Source organism: Nycticebus coucang, chromosome 3 (assembly GCF_027406575.1).
Source record: "Nycticebus coucang isolate mNycCou1 chromosome 3, mNycCou1.pri, whole genome shotgun sequence".
NCBI lineage: Eukaryota > Metazoa > Chordata > Mammalia > Primates > Lorisidae > Nycticebus > Nycticebus coucang.
The window spans coordinates 40,870,171-40,892,687 of record NC_069782.1 but is presented as its reverse complement, the minus strand read 5'-3'; the positions used below and the strand labels follow the sequence as shown (position 1 = coordinate 40,892,687).

General features: G+C 38.2%; 1 protein-coding gene across 8 annotated transcripts in view; it reads left to right on the top strand.

Annotated features, from left to right (window-relative positions):
- The window catches only part of ACSS3 (acyl-CoA synthetase short chain family member 3), a 262,694-nt gene that overhangs the window by 101,404 nt on the left and 138,773 nt on the right, over positions 1-22,517 (top strand). For all 8 annotated transcript variants that reach the window (XM_053585747.1, XM_053585742.1, XM_053585745.1 and 5 more), the window contains one exon: positions 18,897-19,041. In XM_053585747.1, coding sequence (XP_053441722.1) covers positions 18,897-19,041 — 145 coding nt within the window. The remainder of the gene's footprint in view (positions 1-18,896; positions 19,042-22,517) is intronic.

The window sequence follows — 22,517 nt, the reverse complement described above, 5'->3', positions numbered from 1 at the left end:
ATCTGATACATGCCCATATCAGAGAAAAACTCAAATCAATTCAAGGTGGGGGGTGGGGAAATGAGGGGGAGGGAAGGAGAATGGGGGATTAAGGTGTCTGGCACACCTCTTGGGGGCAGGACACAACTGTAAGAGAGACTTTGCCTAACAAAAGCAAACAGTGTAACCTGATTCTTTGTACCATCAATAAACCTGAACCTGAACCAATTAATACAAATTATTAAAAAAAAAAAGGAAATTAAAAAAAAAAAAAGTAGACTCTTGGGGGCGGGACACAATTACAAGAGGGACTTTACCTAACAATCGCAATCAGTGTAACCTAATTCTTTGTACCCTCAATGAATCCCAAGCAATAAAAAGTAAATAAATAAAAAAAAAACATAGGTTTATGTCTTTCCCCCTACTATAAAAGTAGTACTACTTTAAATTTAAATTAGGTAAATACATGAAAGCCAAATATCTTTTTTTTTTTTTTTTTAATTTTTTGCAGTTTTTGGCCGGGGCTGGGTTTGAACCCGCCACCTCCAGCATATGGATCCGGCGCCCTACTCCTTTGAGCTACAGGCACCACCCAAAAGCCAAATATCTTGTATATTGGGTACAGTTCCCTTCAGTTTTTTTTTTTTTTTTTGCTAACTTTTTATTTTGAAATAATTATAGACTTACAAGAAGTTGCAAAAATAGTACAGAGAGTTTACTTGCACTTATCACCCAAGGGCAACATCTTACATAATGGTAATACATTATTAAAGCAAAAACTGACATTGGCACAATAAAACGAACTAGAGGGCCAGCTTTTGCATTCACTGTTGTTTTATAGGTGTAGATGTTATGCCCTGTAATTTATAATTTCCATATGACTTGATAGCTCATTTTTCCACTTATACTAAGTTGTGATCCTTCTACTTTTCTATTCTTCTAGTCCATGATTTTTACTTTTTTTTGAGACACACTTTTGTTCTGTAGCCCAGGCCAGAGTGCCATGGCATCAGCCTAGCTCACAGCAACCTCAAACTCCTGGGCTGAAGCGATCCTCCTGCCTCAGCCCCCCAAACAACTGGGACTATAGTTGCCTGCCACATGCTTGGCTAATTTTTCTATTTTTAATAGAGACAGGATCTCGCTGTTCCTTCGGCTTGTCTCAACTTCTGAGCTCATTCGATCGTCACACCTTAACCTCCCAGAGTGCTTGTATCTTAAGGTGAGCTACTACATCCAGCTGGTTTTTAATGTGTACAGAATCTTTTAACGTTTTGAGTGAATATAAAATTTTTCATTTTACTATCTTTTCATACTGGCACTTAGATGGTTTCTCTTAATTTGCTATTGTAAATAGCCAGACATGCTTGCATCTTCGGTCACAGCACTCCATAGATTTCTCTTTCTCTTTTTTTCTTTCTTTTTTTTTTTGTGTGTTTTTTTTTGGCCAGGGCTGGGTTTGAACCCCCTCCAGCATAGGGACCGGCACCCTACTCCTTGAGCCACAGGCGCCGTCCATCTCTTTTTTTATTTCTTTCTGATAGATTCTTAGAAGATTTCTGAGTCAAAAGGTAATTATATGTTTTGATGCATATCATAAGTCGTTCTCCACAAAAATTAATAAATGCTGTAAATAAGGTCCCATAGTCTTTTTCCGTATGAAATATTTAAAGAATGAAATAGGATAATAACTTGCTGAACACTGGACACTGAACTTTGTAAAATCTTAAGTATTCTGTCACATTTGCTTCACATCTTTTCACTGTAGGCAATAAAACATTTCAGACACAACTGGTGCTCCCCGAGTCTGTCTCCCAATAGCATAGTCCTCCTATTAATAATCTTGGAATACTTTATATGGCCCAATGGAAAGAAAAAGTTCTTGGAAATTCAAAATGATTAATTGTAGTCTTCTTTAATGAGAGCTTGTATCCAACATCTCTCTGTGGACATGAGCTACATGTTGCACAGAATGTGTTAATAAATGTACTATCTGCTTTGTGGGAGCTTCAGCCACAGGGGAGTGTTCATCAGACCTTTGCAGTGTGCCATCCTGCATAGGTTATAACTTGAGAAAGAAAGAAATGGATAGCCAAGGTGGAGCATAATATGAAAGCACGTAGCCCTAAACCTCTCAGGATCACACACCATGTGTCTGAGTCCTTATTTATTACTCCCTTTCTTGGGTCATTTTTCCTTAACAGGGAGTAAGGTAACACCGTGTAAACAAGCCAGTGCTGTGCGGCCATCCCTTCTTCAGCTCTTTTTTCCACTTCCCACTTTCCTTCCTCCTTCATTAGTTCATCATTCTTATGTGCTGAGACAACTCTGCTGTATTTTCCAACAGATCCTAGTTGACATCAGAGCAGAGAGCCCATCCTCCCTCCTGTTCCCTTCTGTTTCTCTGGATAATTCTGAGGCTTCTTCAGAGTTCCAGCTTGTGGCCCCATTGTTCGCTAGGAACCTGCTCTGGTGTAGGGTTTGGTTCCTTATGAGCTAATCACGACTTACTCTTGTATTGATTGCTGGGGAATCACTGTTCCTGAGAGTGTCCTACATATTATGAAAAGGACTGATGGATAAAGTTGCTTTTCTTTAAAAAATGTACTTTTAAATTTATGGTTATTTAGCATTGTATTTCACTTCAATAAATACATTCTTTTGAATCTAAATGTGTTTGATCTTATCTTTTACTTTTGACTCAATATTAATTTGATTAATTATAACTTTATATATTCTTTTTTCCATATTAATCTGAAACCTAATTCTTCTCACTTCCGTTCTCTTCTTTGCCTGCATTTCCTCTAGATGCTAAATAAAGCCAGATAAAATGATAAAATGGTGTCCTTGCCTTGTTTTTAAATTTACCATCAGACGTGAGTCCCAGCCTGAGAATCTTTCAGACCATTCATTTTGCCTTTTCTTTTCATTGACGGTGGATTCAGCTCAGATAACAGGTATTGATTTCCTGAAAGCCTTTTTTTCCTATTCTTTTTCCTGTTGGCTGCATTCCCACTGTTGGCAATCCACTTCGTTTTAATTCGAGATGGTCTGGCAGGGCTGCAGCTGCCCGCCTTGTCCTTTCGTGTGGAGACTGAGCAATTTGTGGTGGAGATGGTGTTACTGGGCCGTGTTCTGAGGGTACGTGCTCAGGAGGAAAGGATCCGTAGGACCAAACAATGACTTTCTTCTCTGCATTTTGTTTCTCTATCAAAATAATTATTTCTCCTACAGAGAGGTGTGCTTTCCAAGTTCTCTTACAAACACAATATCCCCAGTGGTTAAATTAACGTACAGCCATGATGCCGCTCCAAGCAAGCAATTACCCACTTTGGAGGGTTTCCTGGAACTGTTAGTTGATAACTTCCCAAGGCCAACCATCTGTAATTGGATGGGATATCACTGTGTTAATAAAATGAAAAGATGCTCTCTTGAAAATGTGGAAAGCCTTCCCTGTTTCAGTAGTCTTTTGAGCTAGTCATTGTTTTGATTGAGCTTTAACCATTTATCTCATGAGACTTATTTTCAACACGACAGAAGAGTATTACTTCACATTCCTTCACGGACGCAGGCTATTGTTTCAAGATAATTACTCGGCATTTGCTGGGTGCCATTAATGAGGTAAGATGAGGTCTCTGCTTACAGGAAGTGGACTATCTTGGAGGGCACAAGAATTACTCCAGTAAAAACACAGACACTTACAATTGGACATACACTCATAACTTCTTCCTCAGAGGCAGGAAGGACTGAGTTCCAGTCTGCCCTGTGTTAGTTTTATAATTCTGAGAAGTTATTTGACCTCTCTGAGTCTTTCTCATCTTTAAAATGGTGTTAGCATTGTTTTCCTCAATGGATATGGGGTCGATGAAATGATTTCCTATATATAAATCATCACAATCAGACCTGACACAATATTGTGATTAGGAAAAATGTGAGTTCTCTCCCTTACTTTTAAACTGTTTCTTTTCATTCTTGCCCTAGGTTTCCCTTAAAGAAAATAGAAAGTTGATGTCTATAGATAAGAACTCAGTTTTCTTTGCCTATTTTTCATTCCTTTTTAAATTTAAAAATAATTTAATAATTATTATTATGGGAACATAGTAATTGTATGTACGTGTTTACAGGGTACATGTGATGTTTTGGTACAGGTGTACAATATGTAATAATCAGGGAAATTGGGATATCCATCACCTCTTGAATTTTTTCTGTAACAGTGCCTCCTTTTCCATGTTTTTTATTCCTCAGCATAACTTCCTAGGCTGGTTGAGAGGTCCTGACTGATCCTGTTTCCTTGTCCATCCCTCAGGTTTCACCTTCACACTGCTCTCCAGGTGTGTCTCACCTGTGAGTCTTGCCTTAGCTCATATTACGCTCCTACCCCAAGCACACATCTCCTTTTTTAGGAGCACTAACACACTCACACTCCCAAAACAAAACCTGAACTTTGCCCACTTGCTTATACAATTAAAAACAAAGAAAAGACTTCTTCCTTTAATGTTTAATCCCTTTCCTCTCAGCTGCCTTTGCTTTTCACCCTTTTACTTTAGGAAAGGCAGCTGAAAGATTTGCACAGACATCCCCCTTCCCGCCGTACCTTGCTCCCAGCCGTGTGCCTACGCTCCAGGCCTCCTTTCCTGTGGGGTCGGTCTTCATCGCTCCTCCTAAATCGCTCCCCAAAGATCTTCAATACCTATTTGCTGCTTAATTCAGTGGGTTGTTTTTAAGTCCTTACTTTATTTGATCACTCCTTTAGTATTGACTCAAGGGATCACCTTGACCTGGAAATTCCTTACAACTGTCCAATATGGTAGCCGGCAGTTGCTGTTTAAATTTGTTTCATTTAATTACAAATTAAATGAAACTTAAAATTCGGTTCCTCAGTCTCATTAGCCAAATGTGGCTGTTGAGCCCTTGCATGGTGGCTAGTGTGCCTGAGGGACTAAATGTAGGGACTAAAATTTTAAATTTTACTTAGTTTTACTTAATTCAAATGTAAATTTGTCTAACCACATGTTGCTAGTGGTTACCCTTCTGAGCTGCACATACAGAACCTTTCTATTGTCATAGAAATTTCTACTGGGCAGAAATGCAGGGCATGGCTGCTCCAGAGAAAGGGCTGGGAAAGCTTTTCTTTAAAGGATTAGATAGTAAATACATTAGAACCTCCTTAGCTGACCACCTCCCTATACAGCCCACCTCCTTAAGTTGACCTAATTTTCATAGACGGGACATGAACTATAAAGTATCACTACAGTAGGCCTAGTTCCTTATGTTGACCACCTCTGTATCTTAACCAGTTTGTTATAGTCTCTTGGGTGGTCAGCTTTCAGAGTTTGTACTGTATTTTTGGCTTTGCAGACTAGACCAGCTCCATGACAAACAGTTCCATTGCAAATATTCAATTTTGCTGTTATAAAGCAACAGCAGCCATAGAAGAAAAAAAAAATTATATGTATGCACACACACATACATATATATATACACATAGGGTGTCCATAAAATTTGGACAATTGCACACAAACTTTATGGATACCCTGTTTGTGTATATGTATATATATGTGTGTGTGTGTGTGTGTGTGTATATATATATAATTGGGTGTTCTGTGTGCCAATAATATTTTATTTGCATAGACAGATAGTGAACCAGATTTGGCACGTGGGCTGTAGTTTGCTGACCCTAGTTCTAAAACCTTGGTTTCTTTCATAATTGTTTATTTTCCTCTCAGTTCATTCTAGAATTTTCCCTTTTCTTTTTTTTTTCAAATACAAATCTTTATTTATTTATCTATTTTTGAGCCAGAGTCTCCAGCTGTTGCCCTGGGTAGAGTGCCATGGTGTCATAGCTCACAACAACCTCCAACTCTTGGGCTCAAGTGATCCTCTTGCCTCAGTTTTTCTATTTTTAGTGAGATGGGGGTCTTGTTCTTGCTCAGGTTGGTCTCAAACCTGTGAGCTCAAGCAATCATCTGCCTTGGCCTCCCAGAGTGCTAGGATTACAGGCATGAGCCACCACACCCAGCCCCAAATCTTCATTTAAAATGCTTAAATTGACACATAAAATTACATATATTTATAGTATACAACATGATGCTTTGAAGTATAAGTACGTTATGGAATGACTAAATCTAGACAGGGCATCACCTCGTATGGTTATCATTTGTGTGGTTTTTTTCATCCATTCTCTCAGCATCTCTCAAGAATATATTATTAACCATAGTCATCAGGCTGTGCAGTGGCTCAGATCCTTGCCTCTGCCCAACCTTGTTTTCACTCACTCAGGGATCATCCTCCACTCAGGTCCTGCTCCCACCGATCCTGCTCATAACCGTACATCTGTGCCTTCACAGCTTACGTTAGATAGTTTACATATCTTTTTTTTTTTTTTTTGTAGAGACAGAGTCTCACTGACCCGCCCTCGGGTAGAGTGCCGTGGCGTCACACGGCTCACAGCAACCTCTAACTCTTGGGCTTACGTGATTCTCTTGCCTCAGCCTCCCGGGCAGCTGGGACTACAGGCGCCCACCACAACGCCCGGCTATATTTTTTGTTGCAGTTTGGCCGGGGCTGGGTTTGAACCCGCCACCCTCGGCATATGGGGCTGGCGCCCTACTCACTGAGCCACAGGCGCCGATGTGTGCAGTAATAGTGATTCAGGATGGAGTTATTGAAAGGAGTCAAATGCGTGTACAGTCATGCTCACGGAAGGCACAGATTGCTCTCAGACTCAGAGGCTGACTGCCTGGCCTTCAGTGCCAGCTTACCACTCACTGTGTGTGCTCCTCAGGTAGCCCGCTGAACTTGTCTCTACCTTAGTTTCCTCATGTGTAAAATGAAAATTATATTAGTATGCAGCGATTTATAATGTAGTTTTGCTTAACTTCTTCATTATACAGTTGATGAGAAAAACATTAATTCCCAGCCTGGGCCTCTATCTATGTTCACACGTTCATTTGTCTGCAGTCTTTTTATGGAGCTAGTGAATGGCAAGCCTGAGATTTGTAGTCTAATCTGTAGGCCTCAAAACCCCAGGCCTTTACACTATACATCGTTTCTTTGAATATCCACCAGCTCCTTCCTGAGTTCCCTAATTTGAGTTTAATATCTTTTTAATTCTGTTCTTTTATGATGTTTAGTTTATATCTTTGTCAGGAAATCTGCCCCATTTTCCTTCTTACGATAGTTATTGCAAAAGGCACTCTGCCTTTTGAGAGGGGAAAACATTTCCAGTTATATTTTTCTTCCTCACTTCATGATTCCAAGTCTAATCTACAAATTTACAGAATGGAGACACTTTTGATTAGGTACATCCATTATTGATAGTTAACATTTAGGGCTGTTATCTGTTGAAGTTTTCTCATGAGATAAAGAGTTATTATAAAGGGTTACATATTGTCACTATTTTACTATGTATATAATGAAATGTAGGTTTCATCTTTGAATTGTTTCCATTATGTGGACCTTGAGTTTATTTAACTTTTGAAAAAGAACTTAAAGGTTTTTTTGCTGTTGTTAATTTTTATAGATTTGTTCTTAAATTCTCATAAAATCAAAATTTAAATAGGGTTATCAAAGAGAGACGTTATGTTATTCTAAGAAGGAAGCCCATATCAGAAGGTAAATTATAAACCTGGAATTTTTAATTATTTGGTATTGAATATTTGGGAAGTAGGGAGATCAGTAACTGAGTTCACAGAGTGGGCTGCAACATTATGACTGCTAAAAACAGGTGAGTGGGAGGAGGGTTCAACAATCACTTCATGGGAAGTGAAATGTGGTAGTTCTTGACAGCTTCATATGATAGACCACACTATTAAAAGTATATTAAGTTTTTGGGCGGCGCCTGTGGCTCAGTGAGTAGGGCGCCGGCCCCATATGCTGAGGGTGGCGGGTTCAAACCCAGCCCCGGCCAAACTGCAACAAAAAAATAGCCGGGCGTCGTGGTGGGCGCCTGTAGTCCCAGCTGCTCTGGAGGCTGAGGCAGGAGAATCGCGTAAGCCCAAGAGTTAGAGGTTGCTGTGAGCCCTGTGACGCCACTGCACTCTAGCGGAGGGCGGTACGGTGAGACTCTGTCTCTACAAAAAAAAAAAAGATACTAAGTTTTGTTCTTGGAAGGGGAGAGGGTCGTGGAATTGAGAGAAATATTTTGAAATTTACCAATTCAACTTTCTTTAGCTGAGTAGTCAAATTTATAGATTAAATGCTGTCAATTTTCCCCTCTGAACAAAAGGGCCAATATTAATGTCAGAGTTTTATTGCTTTTAATAATAATGTTTTAATAATAAATATATACTTAACAGAAGTTTAGCTCTCAGCAAAGGGAAGGGTGGAAATTGGTGGTGATGGGAAATTGATGGGAACAGACAATCATGTGAAAATTTGGTACATGACATTCATCTGGCACCTAGAGGCCAAAACTGTGCAGGTCAGGCTCCCTACCTCTCAAACATGCACCCGTATTCACTGACTTAGCCCGGATCGGGGACCAAATGCACAGCCCGGTCCAACTTACTTGATGAAGACAAAAGTCAGTATTAGAAAAGGTGGAGAAGATTTAGGGTAAGCTAAAGTGAAGCGCGGAAGAGATCAAATTCAAGCAAGATTGCGTACAAAGGACTTAGTTCGGGCTTTTGTGATGGGTGTAAGCTAGCAGGTATTGAAGAGGAAAAGGTAAGGGAAAATAGGGAATTATATATAGGAAGAAGTCCAGAAGGAATTTTAGGAGCTTACTTCCACAGAGCAGCTTTCGGGGGCCTCCATCTCCTCCTCCGAGAGCTTACACATCGATGCTGGAGCCTCTCAGATTCCTTTCTAAGGCCAACTAAACATTAGTGTGGTGGCATGTATTTGTGGTAGTTGAGATTCCTCCTATTTTATTTGTATCCCTCTGCAGTATCCCTCTGCCACTTAAGTTATGAAATGTGACAGTTTTAAAGTTTGTTAGAATTTGCCACAATTCATGGATCTTAAGCATTTCGTATTAGTCCGGATTTGGATGTGGCTGGTCCTTTTGGCAGGGAGAAGCGGATGGCTGAGCCCCACTGGCTCCTGGAGGCCTCTGTGGTTGCATTAATTGTGTTGTCGCGCCCTGGGCCACCGCGAGCCACATGGCCATGCCTCCTTTCAAGTGGGCATCAAAGTGCAGTCTCACAACTGCCTGAAAGAAGGGCAGCCACGCCTGTGGTGGGCAGCAGGATGATTTACAGCACGCCTTCCTTTGTGACTGGGAGGTTCTGCGTAGCCGTTTCTTACTGACTCTTCAGCTGCGTAAGGTTGATTCTGGCGTGAAAAAGAAAAAGAAGCGGTAAAAATCCCATTGCTTGAATTTTAATTTCTTAAGACTCATTTAGATGTTGCAAGTAGAAGAAATGCTTTTTTTATTTTTACCAGAAAAAAGTCCAAAATTGGTGTTTTTACTTGGTTAAATATTTTTATCTGATGGTACTTATACTGATGATGGAGTTGATGGCCTAGACCGAGAGCTGAACAAGCTACATCATTAAAATTTGTATTTTTTATTCAAAAATATTTAAATCACCTAGTCAGTATGTAAATACTCAGAAAAGTCAAATAATAGAGAAGTTTTATTGTTTAAAAATGTAGACGAACCCTTTTCATTTACTGCTTCCCAGTTTTCTCTGAGAGTTTATCACAAGTAATATTTTCTTGTGCATTTTTCCTACTTGTCCCCATGCATTTGTACAACACAGAGATACATGCATGAGTAACTTGCTTTGGTTAAGTTAAAAGTTCATTTTGATAAAAAAAAAAGTTCATTTTGAACATTGTTTAATATTAACAAGCATACCTATCATATATATATATAAATTGCATTCCTTTCAAGGCTGAATGATATGTATTCAAAATTTTAATAGATATTATTTTCCCTCTTAAATTACTGAATGAATTTATTTGTTCACAGCATTATAGAGAAACACTGATTTTTCTTCGCTCTCACCAACATTGTGCTTGCCATCTTTGTATCAGTCCAGACGGAGAAATGGCACCTTATTATCATTTTAATATTCACTTTCCTAATTGTAAGATTAAGCATCATTTTTTTATACTTATTGTCATTTTCATTGTTTTTTTCTCAGTGGGGATCATGCTAAAATCCTTTGCCTGTTGGAGTTCTTTTTCTTGTTGATTTATAAAAGCACCTCAAATATTAAAGTTTCAGATATATAAAGTTTCTGGGGTATATTCAGAAAATGTGTTGAAAACATGTTCTCTTAGGACCCCAGCTTTATGTTGTCTTCTATTTTATACCCACACGCTCAATCTTATAGACATGTCTATATATACATATGCGGACACACACAGCAGACTGTCAAAATACAGGTAACTGAGTATTGTCAGAATCTGGGTAAGGATCTTTCTGCACTTTCACTGAATACAGGTTTTGATCACTAGAGTCCTTCCTATGACAGCTTGAGCTGTAAGAGGCAATGATATGTAGGGTTTCAAGTCCTTCTAGCAATTATGCAATTTCTTAGGCCTTGTCCCTATTTTACAAGAATTGAATCTTCTACAGTGGGATCCTCCAATCAGAAACTCCTGTCTCAAAAGGATACTCTTGGCAGGTAAATGTTTGTGTGCTGTGTATGAAGTGAGCGTTTGTGTATGTGTGCTTGTGAACAGACATGGGCAGGTGTGCATATGGCTTCTATCTTAATTAATGGAGTAATTATTCATCCAAACTCTCAGGTCCATTCTTTTTTCCTACTTTCCCCTGATGGAGTTACCTCAGAGTTTTCTTCAGAGTGCTTTTTTGTAAGCCTTTATATTCCCAGCTTAAAGTTCTTAGATGGGTGCTACGGTTGTACCCATTTTTGTACACTTTCTGTCTTTCCCTAAGGTTAAAAGTATATAAGATATTATAAAAACCTGCTCTGTATCAGTACACTTGGGTCTACTGTACCCGTCATGACGTCTGGATTTAGCAGTCATCTACTCCTGCCTGCTTTATGTGCCCACAAAGTCTCTACTGCTCTGAACTGGCGATGGCACCATTTCCGGTTGTTTCGGTACTGTCACCAATATAGTGTCAGTTTACATTTTTTTCTCTGTTATTTTAATGAGCTATGGGGTTTATTCAGGTGATTTACAATTTTCTATGGAAGGAATTTGGCGGGGAGATCTTTTCTTTCCTTTCTTCCACACACTGAAAACTGAGTTAAAGAGTGCTACTCGTAAGATTTACTGACAGAACATTCTAGTAGTTATGTCTAGAAACTAGATAGCTCTGAAGAACATTCTAGTCTTTGCTAGATGTTAACACATGTGGGAAGAATGAAGCATCACACACAAATGAGGATGGTAAGGAGTAGTGAAAAAATGAAGCCTGGAAAATAAGACTTGAGAAATAAGTAAATTTAGTTCTCCTTGAGCAACATAATATGAGGTCTGTCAATTCAATTCACAGACTTGCACTAGAAAAGATTCTACGTACCTCATTGCTGAATATCACTACAGTCACTTTCCAAGTTCTCCCCTTGGCACTTTTTCTAGGACCAGTTCATGAACCTAATTGTCGGACCTCATACAACGACAAGTCTGATGGTCATTCCAGAAAAAGAGTTCCAAAAGTGCTCTGGGGGGTATACTGGGTGCTGGCATAGGTACTTACCTTCCTAAGGGGAGCACTGTGAAAGTCAGCAATGAGGTGCATACCATAGTTTCTAGGATGAGTTTGTGAACGTAATTGTCTAGCTTCATATATATTTATATATGCACATACACATTATGATATAAGATGCATGTATAATACATAATAAATAACATTTTATACAGATTACATGAATACAAATATGAACAGACTATTGAAACACTTGAGATCAATATAAAAAAAACTGAGACAGGAGTGTGAATGATCTTAGGGGAAAATTATAGAAGAAAATGTGATGAATTTATGTGACCATATACAAATTGCTGAATATCTTGATGTCAGAAAATGATATGAACTAAAATGAATGAATAAACTGAGATAATAATTTGTAACAATCTAAGTTTAATATCCTATACAAAAAGTTCATTTTTTTTTTTTTTTTTGAGACAGAGTTTCAAGGTGTCACCCTGGTAGAGTGCTGTGGCGTCATGGCTCATATTAACCTTAAACTCTTGGGCTTCAGCGATTCTTTTGTCTCAGCCTCCCAAGTAGCTGGGACTACAGGCGCTGCCACAATGCCTGGCTACTTTTTTTTTGTTGCAATTGTCATTGTTGTTTAGCTGGCCCGGGCTGGGTTCAAACCTGCCAGCCTTGGTGTATGTGCCCTACCGACTGAGTTACGGGCACTACCCTATACAAAGGGCTTATAAAAATGGGTAAGAAGTTGTCATTGACCAATATTGGTAACCAAGGAAAACACAATTAAAACTATTCTTCATTTTAAAATGAAAAATGATTAATAATAACCTGTGTTTAGAGGAGTTAGATGCTGATGTTAGATTTAGGTAGTGCTGACGATGACATGAATTGATTCACCATTTCCAGAAAGCAGTTGGCCTATTTGATTTGAATGTGTGTGTGTTTTTGATCTGTGTAGGAATCTAGCCTGAAAATGTAATAATAAGAAAAAAATGTGACCAATATTTCACTATAAGAAATACCATTTTGCCAGGGATCATTTAAAATAATGACAAATGTTGTGAAAGGCAATTTGCGGCAACACAGGATTAATTTTATTATTGAACAGCCATTGAAGTGAATATTATGCCATCATTAAACATGATTTTTGAGAATTTCCCAGTCCCTTGGCAAAAGCTCATAATACAATCCTAAACTTACAGGCAAAATATTAAACTATCTGCACAATAAGCAACATTTACATATGGAAAGAATAAAGAAAATACTCCCAAGTGTATTTTCTCAATTTTCTACAGTTAGCATTGGTTATTTTTATAATATAGGGAGACAAACCTTTTAAAATCTGCCCATGAATTTAGAAGGAACAGTGGAGAGTCAGCACAGAGAAGGTCTTCATGTAACCTTTACTAAAATGATTTGGTTTAAAATGAAAAAAGAATATTGTCATAGTATAATAATTGAATCTCCGAGTTAGGAGGCCCCTTGCAGGACTTGATCTAGTCATCCACAGGGAGGCACTCTCTGAGTTGACCCATTTATGTTGGTGTTTCCATTACCCGTAACCCCTCTGGACCAGCGTTTGTGTCCCCGCGGTAGTTGTGTACGTCATTGCTGCAAACCCTGCCCTCTGTTTGGATTTCCTTCCTATCTGCCTCAAAGGATACTCTTAAATTTTTTTTTTTTATATTTTTTTAACAGTACTATTAGAAAAGAAAACCCTAGGATCTTAATACCTTCACTACTAAACTACCCAAAAGTGGTGAACACTTAGAAAAAAGATCTAGGTGTTTTCAGTACTGCCTACAAAGGTAGTTTTGCTGAAGGCAGTGATTTTCAATCGGTGTGCCATGAGGAGATCTTAGGGGTTCCACAAACATTTTTAAGAATCACTAATTAAATTATTTTTGAAAGACGTTCAAAGTACAGTAAATTTATTCCTTCTTTTACTCCAGTGGTTCTCAATCTTCCTAATGCCGTGACCCTTTAATACCCTCATGTTGCGGTGACCCCCAACCATAAAATAATTTCATTGGAAGAAGCAACAAAAATAATTTTATGGTTGGGGGTCACCGCAACATAAGGAACTGTATTAAAGGGTCATGGCATTAGGAAGGTTAAGAACCCTTTTTACTCCTTTTAATTTTTATCAACATAACTTAAGTGTGCCACGGAAGCTTAACTATAGGTTCAAGTGTGCCATGAGATAAAAAAGGTTGAAAAACACCAGTTGAAGGGACCTGCAGTCTGTCTGCTTTGAGCAGGTTACTGTCATCAGTTTCCTTATTTGTCAAATGGTGCTAATAATAATAAAAACTGTGTAGGGAAAGTTTTTTATTCTTTTTTATAATTGAGTCAGTTGATACACATGAAGTCTTGGCCTAGAGAAAAGGTTCAAGGAATGTTATTCAGAGACTTGTGGTTTCAGGACAAAATGGAAAAAATACTTCTTGCTTATCATACTAAAGAGAGCTAAAAACCTAGGACATTATATATCCAGCAGGTATAAGAAGACTCTGAACCATAAAGAGAAGGCAAACAGCTAAGAATTTTAGGATATGAGGAATGATGCAATGACAAGTTCCCTGGGTTTTCTATTTGTCTTATATAACCCACACCGGGTGCTAGAGGAAAATGGCATCCCAGAAACACCAGTGGGCACAGGCTAGGAAAAGCCCCAACAGAAACCTTTTCTTTCTGGCTAAAAAACCAACAAAGGGACAGAAAAGTTTTCTGGAAATACCGAAAACCTTTAGATAAAAACTGCACTAATGCAGCCGAACCCTTTGGAAGAGATTATGGCCAAAATCCCATCCTCATGAGGTGTCCCAAACATCTCCACCTCCTGTGGTTGTGTTAGATTAGTTAACATGCTGTGAGCTGGAACTGAAACTTTCATTCTGGCTAAGCCACCCATCCCCTTCATATCCAGGGTGGTTGAGGAAGCCTATTGGGAACCTGAATTTTTACCCCAGCCCATTAGCAGTGAGACACCTCTCAGTTTAAGTGGTCTCAAGGAGGCATAGTGATGGACTGGGACTTACACTTTGACCCAGAGTAATGAGGTAATGAGGTATCTGCCTGCCCATGAGTACAATGTCAGAGGAGGTTGAGATCAGTTGATTAAACAAGCGCCAGAATCTCATACTATAATACTGATGTCATTGTATCAAGAGCCAGCAGTTATTTGCTATGCCAAGAAACAGAAAAAAAATCTCAACTTGAATCAGAAAAACAACTAATAGACACACTGAGATGATACAGAGTTTGGAATTATCTTAATAAATAAATTCAGCAGCTTCTCATGTTAAGAAATCAATGTACAAAATCAGTAGCATTCCTATACACCAATAGTCAAACTGAGACTCAAATCAAAGACTCAATACCTTTCACAATAGCAACAAAGAAAATAAAATACCTGGGAATATGTTTAATCAAGGAGGTAAAAGATCTGTACGGGGAGAACTACAAGTCTCCAAAGAAGGAAATAGCAGAGGAGGTACACAAATAGAAAAATATAACATGCTTATGGGTCAGTGGAATCAACATTGTTAAAAATGTCTATACTGCCCAAAGTGATCTACAGATTCAATGCAATTCCCATTAAAATACTAACATCTTTTTTTATAGATATAGAAAAAAATAATTGTATACCTCATATGGAACCAGAAAGGAGCCCAAAGAGCCAAAGCAACCTAAAGCAAAGAGAGCAAATCAGGAGGCATCACTTTACCTGACTTCAAGCTATACTACAAAGCTATAGTAACCAAACAAGCATGGCAATGGCACAAGAACAGACACACCGATCAATGGATCAGAACAGAAAACCAAGATATAAAACCATCCTCACATTGCCATCTGATCTTTGACAAAGCAGACAATGTCATACACTAGGGACAAGAAATCCTATTCAACAAACAGGACTGGAAAAATTAAATAGCCACAAGTAGAAGATTGAAACAGGTTCTGCACTTCTCACGGCTCACAAAAATTAATTCATGTTGAATAGCAGACTTAAACCTAAGGCAGGAAACTGTGAAAATTCTAGGAGAAAAGGTTGGAAAAACTCTTGTAGATGTCTGACAAAGATTTCAAAGCAGCCATCATAAAAATCCTCCAATAATTGTTTAATTACAAACACCTTCAAAACGAATTTAAAGCAATAGAAATCTTCGGCAAAAGAAAAAACGTATAAAAATAACCAAGTAGAAATTTAATAACTTAAAAATACAATACTCAAAATGAAAACTCACTGAATTGGCTAAACAACAGAATGGAAATGACAGAGAAATGCATTAGTGAATTCAAAAATAGGGGGAAAACATTATTTATACATAAATGATTGAATATGATATTGTGGATTAGAATACCAGTCTAGATGGCCAAGACTTAGCTTTTGGGTATTGCTCTCTCCAATTCCTAACTAAATGCCCTTGGTGTTAGTCTTGGTCTCTATTCTCTCAGTTTTAAAATGTGATAGCAAAAAATTCCCTGGTTACTGCACCTGGATTTTAAATCCAGTGATTCATAAAAGTTTATTAATATTTTCCTTTACACATTTATTTATCTATTGACCAGTATTAGCAATTTGACGTAGTCTCTGCTCTCAGGTAGAGTACAGTGTAATGAAGCCAACACCAAAGGGAATGGGAGAGATGTGTGCACAGGGCTTTAGACCGACTTGGGAAGGCTGGTGGTAACGACAAAGGACAATCACGGAAGTCGTAGCTGGTAGAATTCAAAGAAGGATGAATTTTGTAATTTCATTATTGCTGGAGCTTGGGAAGTTGCATGAGGGGAAATGAATCTGAAGAGATGAATGGGTTTTGCATGCCATTTAAGCACATACAGTTTTTATTCCGAACTTCAGGAAAATAATTAAATGACTTTGAGTACCACTTGACATATTTATATAATGTTTACCTTGAGGAAAGGCGTTTGAGTAGCAGAGGGAGATGACTTGAGAGGACAGGGTCAGGTCTGAAGCAAGAAGGTTAATTAAGAAGCAATCTTTGTAAATTAGACGATGAATAGGAGAATCCAGCAATTACAGAGACATTAAAAGTATATGTGGCCTGACATATAACTGATTGGATTTTGAGGATGAAGGTCTGAAACTGACTTTGGGTTGCCAGTTCAGGCCGCTGGGTGCAACATGGTTCCATAAAATATAGAAAACAGGAGGCAGAGCTGGTTTGCAGTGGGGTGAAAGTGGGGTGACATGATTATAGTTCTGGACATGTTCTTCGTTCCAGTTAGGGATATTCAGCAGACTGTTGCTACAAAGGTATGGTGCTCAGAAAGGACAGGTTATCCAGGGAAAAATAGCTGGAGCAGAGGGATGTCTATGGAACAGGAGGTGTCAGAGCCAATTCATGATGAGGCAAAGAAGATTCCACAGAAGTCCTTGAGAAGGGTCAAGGAAAGAGGCAGAACAATAAGACAAATGGCAAAGTGGATTCTCCACGAATCTTTGGAATTGAAGGAACTCCCTCCCTTTTTGTTTTGGTAAAATGTCATGAACATTTTTAAATATTGAGCACAAAGAGTGGCTAAGTAGAAGTCAGAGATAACATGCAAAAGATTAATGACATTATCAAGAAATATTCTAGAAGTAAATAAGCCCAGTGTCTAAAATGTGTTCTTTACAGAAACAACCCACCCCAAAAAGAAAAAGAATCATGGAAAATTCTATAAAACATGCTTCCTTATTTCTACCACAGAATGCTGGGCAAACTTTACCTTTTTCTTGGTATAATAGATACTTGTGGCCGCAGTTACACTGCATAACTTGTCACCACAAAAATCTCTGCCACATTTATGTTTTTATTTATAAAAACATCTAACATTTATTTCCGTGTATCTGCAGGTTGTCACAGTGTCAGTTGATCTTGGTTGGGTGTGGTGAGAGCATTGCGCTAGGACATACATCTGTCTGGGTGGCTTTTTGCTGCTTTGGGGCTCTGTTCCTACCTGCAAACATTTGATTTGGGTGCCGTGCTGAGGTGGGAGCTCTCAGATCTGTGACACTCTTCCCCTGAAGAAGTTGATGTGTGGGAGAGCCAGTCTCTGCTCATACCATGTTGCTGACATTGCATTAGCCAGAGCAGGTGCATGGATAAATCCCCAATCAAGAGACATCCTTTCTACTCATGGAGGCAGGGCCAAAGGGAAGAGATAAAATATTTCTAAGAAAGTAGGACAAGGGGAAGATAAAATATTTCTGAACAAACATTAGATCTATCCCACTTTGGAATTCAGAATCATTATATTAATTACTTCTTGTGCTATGCTGTAGGTTTGCATATTCACTATTACTGAAGTACACACAGTAATTTGCCTCTGGTTAAATGATCCTCCTGCTGCTTTCGGGAGCTAATGTGGTCACTGTATCTATAGCTGCCTTTAAGTCCCTGCTTCATTGCACACAGGGCTAAGTGAAGACCTGAAGGTGATTACTCATCTTGTTAACAGGACTTTTTCTTCTTGCTTCAATAGTTTTTTCTGTTATTTTGCATTCGTATAGGATTTGGTAGTCTGACTTAGGAAGAAAGGGATCATTGCTATGCTTGTATATTTTATTCAAATCTTCATCTCCTAAAAAAGTGTGGCGAATATAAAGTGTTTCCTTATGGGAACATGTGCTATATTTCCTGCAAAAGTTTTCTCATGTATCTACATAATATTTGTGTTTTCAATTGCTCAGTTAAGAGGCGAAGAGCACCAAATTGCTAAGATATTTAAAAGTTAATATTTTATGTGCATGTCCATTCTTTATTTAAGATATTTATAAGTTAATATTTTATGTGCATGTCCATTCATGAATCATCTCAAACATACAGAAAATAAACTATTTTTTATTTAATTGGAAACATCCCACTTCATTGAAACCAAAAATACATATAACCCTTTTAAAGAAGAATGGGTTTTTCCAGTAAGTTAATCTATTTGCAGCAGGTACAAAATCTTCAGTCGTACATCTGCTATTTCCCTTCCACGTCTGAAGTTCCTCTGCCCTGCACTTATATGTGATTTATTTTATCTATGTAAAATAGATTATTTGCTGTTCTACACTCTAGTTTTATCCTAAGCAACAAAATCCAGGAAGTTGTCAGTTTGAAGTGTGAGTTACACCTTTTCTAGTTCACATCAAAATAAATACATATTTATTAAAATAAAAATGGACACTATCATCTTCAATACCTAGTTTACAGCTATTAGTACCTGTCATAGCATGCATTAAGCAACACTGTTCTAAGCATCACTCTGCCACAGTAGAAATATAGTTACTTAATCAATAATACATTTTCATCTTTACTTTTCAATTATTTTTCAGGTTTGTGGAAGGAATGCTTAATATGTGTTACAATGCCATCGACCGTCATATTGAAAATGGTAAAGGTGATAAGATTGCTATCATCTACGACAGTCCTGTTACAAACACTAAAGCAACTATTACCTATAAGGAAGTTCTGGAGCAGGTAATATCATAAACTTGTCATGTACATTGGAAGTCTTGTAGAAATTACTTAAAAAGCATACATTCTTGTTGTACAGCCTTGCATTCTCTTAATTCATCAACGTATGTTGCCGTGTTTTTCTTCGGATGAAGTCATTTATACTGGTTTTGTCCCTTTAACTTACCCTTCGTAGTACTCCTTAAAGATGTTTATTTTACAGGGAGAGGAGAATACAACTTAGCAATATGTTTAAATCTTCTCTGGCCGTTGCTGTCCATCCCCACTTCGCCGTCCCTTTAGTCCACGTGCTCCTTAGTTCTTGTATTTTTCCAAGCAGTCTCTTATCCGCCTTTCCATTACTAGGCTATGATCATGTGAGATTAGCACCTGAGGTGCCTCCAGAGTTTTTTTCCTGAGAAACAATGTACTTCTCTACCTAACTTAAAAATCTTTTCTTAAAAATCACTATTATTCAGAGAGTAAAGTGCAGAGTGCTGTGGACTATAAGGCACTTTGGCTTCTGATCACAGCATTCCTTGAAGCTGCAACTCCCAACATTCCTGGCCTTGCACGCAACTTATTTTCAACCTGGATATCCTGCTAATCCCTCAGATACTCCTGACCCTTTGCAGCTCTTTGTGTATGCTCATTCTTTGCCTCATTTATTTCTTTCAGTTCTTTCCCATCTGTATAGTTCTTAGGTAAATCATGATATTAACCGATGAGTTACGAGATTTTTTTCCCTTTTAATGTTAGGGTAGAAAAAATTTCAAAAGTAATTGTAAAAGCATTTGAGTATTGTTCACTATGGGAAAGTTACTTAAACTTTGTGGAACAGAATGTTTATTTACATATGAACTGAATGAGAATCATGGTGTAGGGCAGTGTTTTTCAACCTTGGTACCATTGACATTTTGATTGAAATAATACTTTGGTGTATGTTGCAGAATGCTCAGCAGAATCACTCATCTCTACCTACTAGACGCCAGCCATACCTCTTCCTGAGTTGTGACATCTCCAAACATTGCTAATGTCTTCTGGGTAGTAGCAAAATTGCTACTGGTTGACAAGCAGTAGTTGGACAGAATCTGTCATGCTGGGGTTTTATAAGATTTTGCTTTTAAGTGAAGGCTTTTGCAATTGCATTCTCTCCTTTTGCTTTTTGAACCCATTGAAGGGTTCCCCTTGGTTTTTAGAACATTTGGACTACTCTCTCTGACTCTCTGAAATTATATTCTTTTTGCATCAGCAAATTCTTGGTTAGCCTGGTAAAATATTTCAAGAAAGAGGCAATTCAGACAAAAACCAATTAGCTTCCCCATCCAGAGTTGTTGCAAGCAAGAGGGAATAGTTAAAGCAGCTTTCTCAGGCTGGCCTTTGGCCTGGTTATAACAACGAAGTCCAAAGTCAACTTATTTAAACACAGAATGTATGAAAAGGGAAGACTTAACAGCCAGGCTGAGGAAGTGGTAGGCAGGGAGGAAGAAAGGGTAGCAGTTTGAAGAGTTCAGAAAAACTCACAATTTGTCTAGTAACTAAACTTGCTGCCCTGAGTCAGTCTCCTAGATTGAATGACAAAGCAGCAGGCCAAATTTAGGTCACTTGCCTAAAATACCAGGCAGCAGGGAGGAAATGTCTTGTCCTCTTGTGATTTTATAGTACAGCGGTTCTCAACCTTCCTAATGCCGCAATGTATTTTCATTGTTACAAAGGGGTCGTGACCCACAGGTTGGGAACCACTGTTACAGTAGGAATTAAGGCCATTCTTTTCTATAGGATACATACAAGAGAAATTCCAATTTAGTAAGAGTGGAGTTCATATGCTGCGCAGCCCAAGACAGAAACACAACAAAACAAAATAAAACAAAATAACCCTGCAAGTGGGTTCAAACCTGGCCCAGGCCTGCTAAACAACAGTGACAACAAAAAACAAAAAAATAGCTGGCCATTGTGGTGTACGCCTGTAGCCCCAGCTACTTGGGAGGCTGAGGCAAGAGCATTGCTTAAGCCCATGAGTTTGAGGTTGCTGTGAGCTGTGACGCCACGGCCCTCTACCGAAAGTGACATAGTGAGACTCTGTCTCAAAACAAACAAACAAAAACCAAACACTGCAAGTATATTGTTTAGTAATTTTTACTTTTCTATAGGTGGGAACTGTGTATCTTGGGAATGAAATATAGAGACAGGGCTCACGTTAGGGCTGAGTAGGAAAGGCACTTCTTACCAAAGGAGATTGTTATTCGTATGAAACTGTTTTATAGGAAGAGATAATGTAACTCTCCTGAAAACCTATTATACTTCATGTACATTTTAGGTTTGAATTTTCAGCTTTTAAAAGAGGTTTTAGTCTTTGATGAGAAACCTAGTCCTGTGATTTGGGCACATTGCAAAGTCTCCTTTTATAAACATGGAAGCCTAAGATATTGTTATATAAATTAGGAAGTTTATTTATATATTGTAAAAATATTGCTTCTATTAACATATGGAATTTGATAAATAACCAAACATTAGAGTCAAAGAAAAAGCTTTAGAGAAACCAAAAATCAGCATTGTTATTACCATTCTTGTTTCCTATTGTTTTCCTTTTAAATTTATTAATTACACCAGTGTATGATACTTACACACATAGGCTTAGAAGCTCTTCTGCTAACTCATTTTGATTTTCTAACACTGAGTCTAGACTCTCAGACCCTTTTAACGTTTATTCTATAGGTTCCTCCTCCACTTCAGTTTAGTCTGTCATCAAAGTACTTAAAAGGATTGTTTCTCTCACCTGCTGACAGCCTCTGATTCCCTAGGGGTTTCTTCTCCAAAGTATTAAAAGAAGAATTGTTAGGGAAGAGAAACAAGCATTGTGTGCTGCTTTGATTACCTGCTCCTGTGGTTCCCTGTGGCCTTTATTTTATTAAGTAGATAAGTAGAGACAGGAAGATTTAATGAATACTACCAACTAGAGAAAACATAAAGAAGTACCTTTGTATATTACTTGTTTCAATTGTCCCTGTTTCGTTTCTACGGGGAGTTTCCGACTAGGTAAAACTTTATTAACTTAGTTCGCATTTCTTATTTAATTAGTCAGCGTAAGTGGAATTGTCATAGTGACATGAAAGATAAGAAAATTTTGCAGAATGATTCAAAAGCAGAGCCTTTTCCAAACCGGCATCCTTTTTGTAGATTTGAATATTTTAAGTCACACTTTATTAAAGTTTTTCGACAGAGATTTGAACCCAGTCCAAGATCTATCATTTATTCAAAAAATATTTGTTTTATATGCCAAGCCTTGATAGAAAGAAGGGATGCAGGAAAATGGACTCATTCCCTCCATGATTAAGGAACTACGAAAACGTGTGAACAATTGCAATATAACATAATAAAGCTTATGATAGGGGTTAGTGTTACGTTCTGTGGAAACACGTGAGGCACCCATCTCAGCTGGGGTGAAGTGAAGTCTCGGGAGGCTTTCTGGAGGAGGCAGTGCATAAAACTAGCCCAGTTGT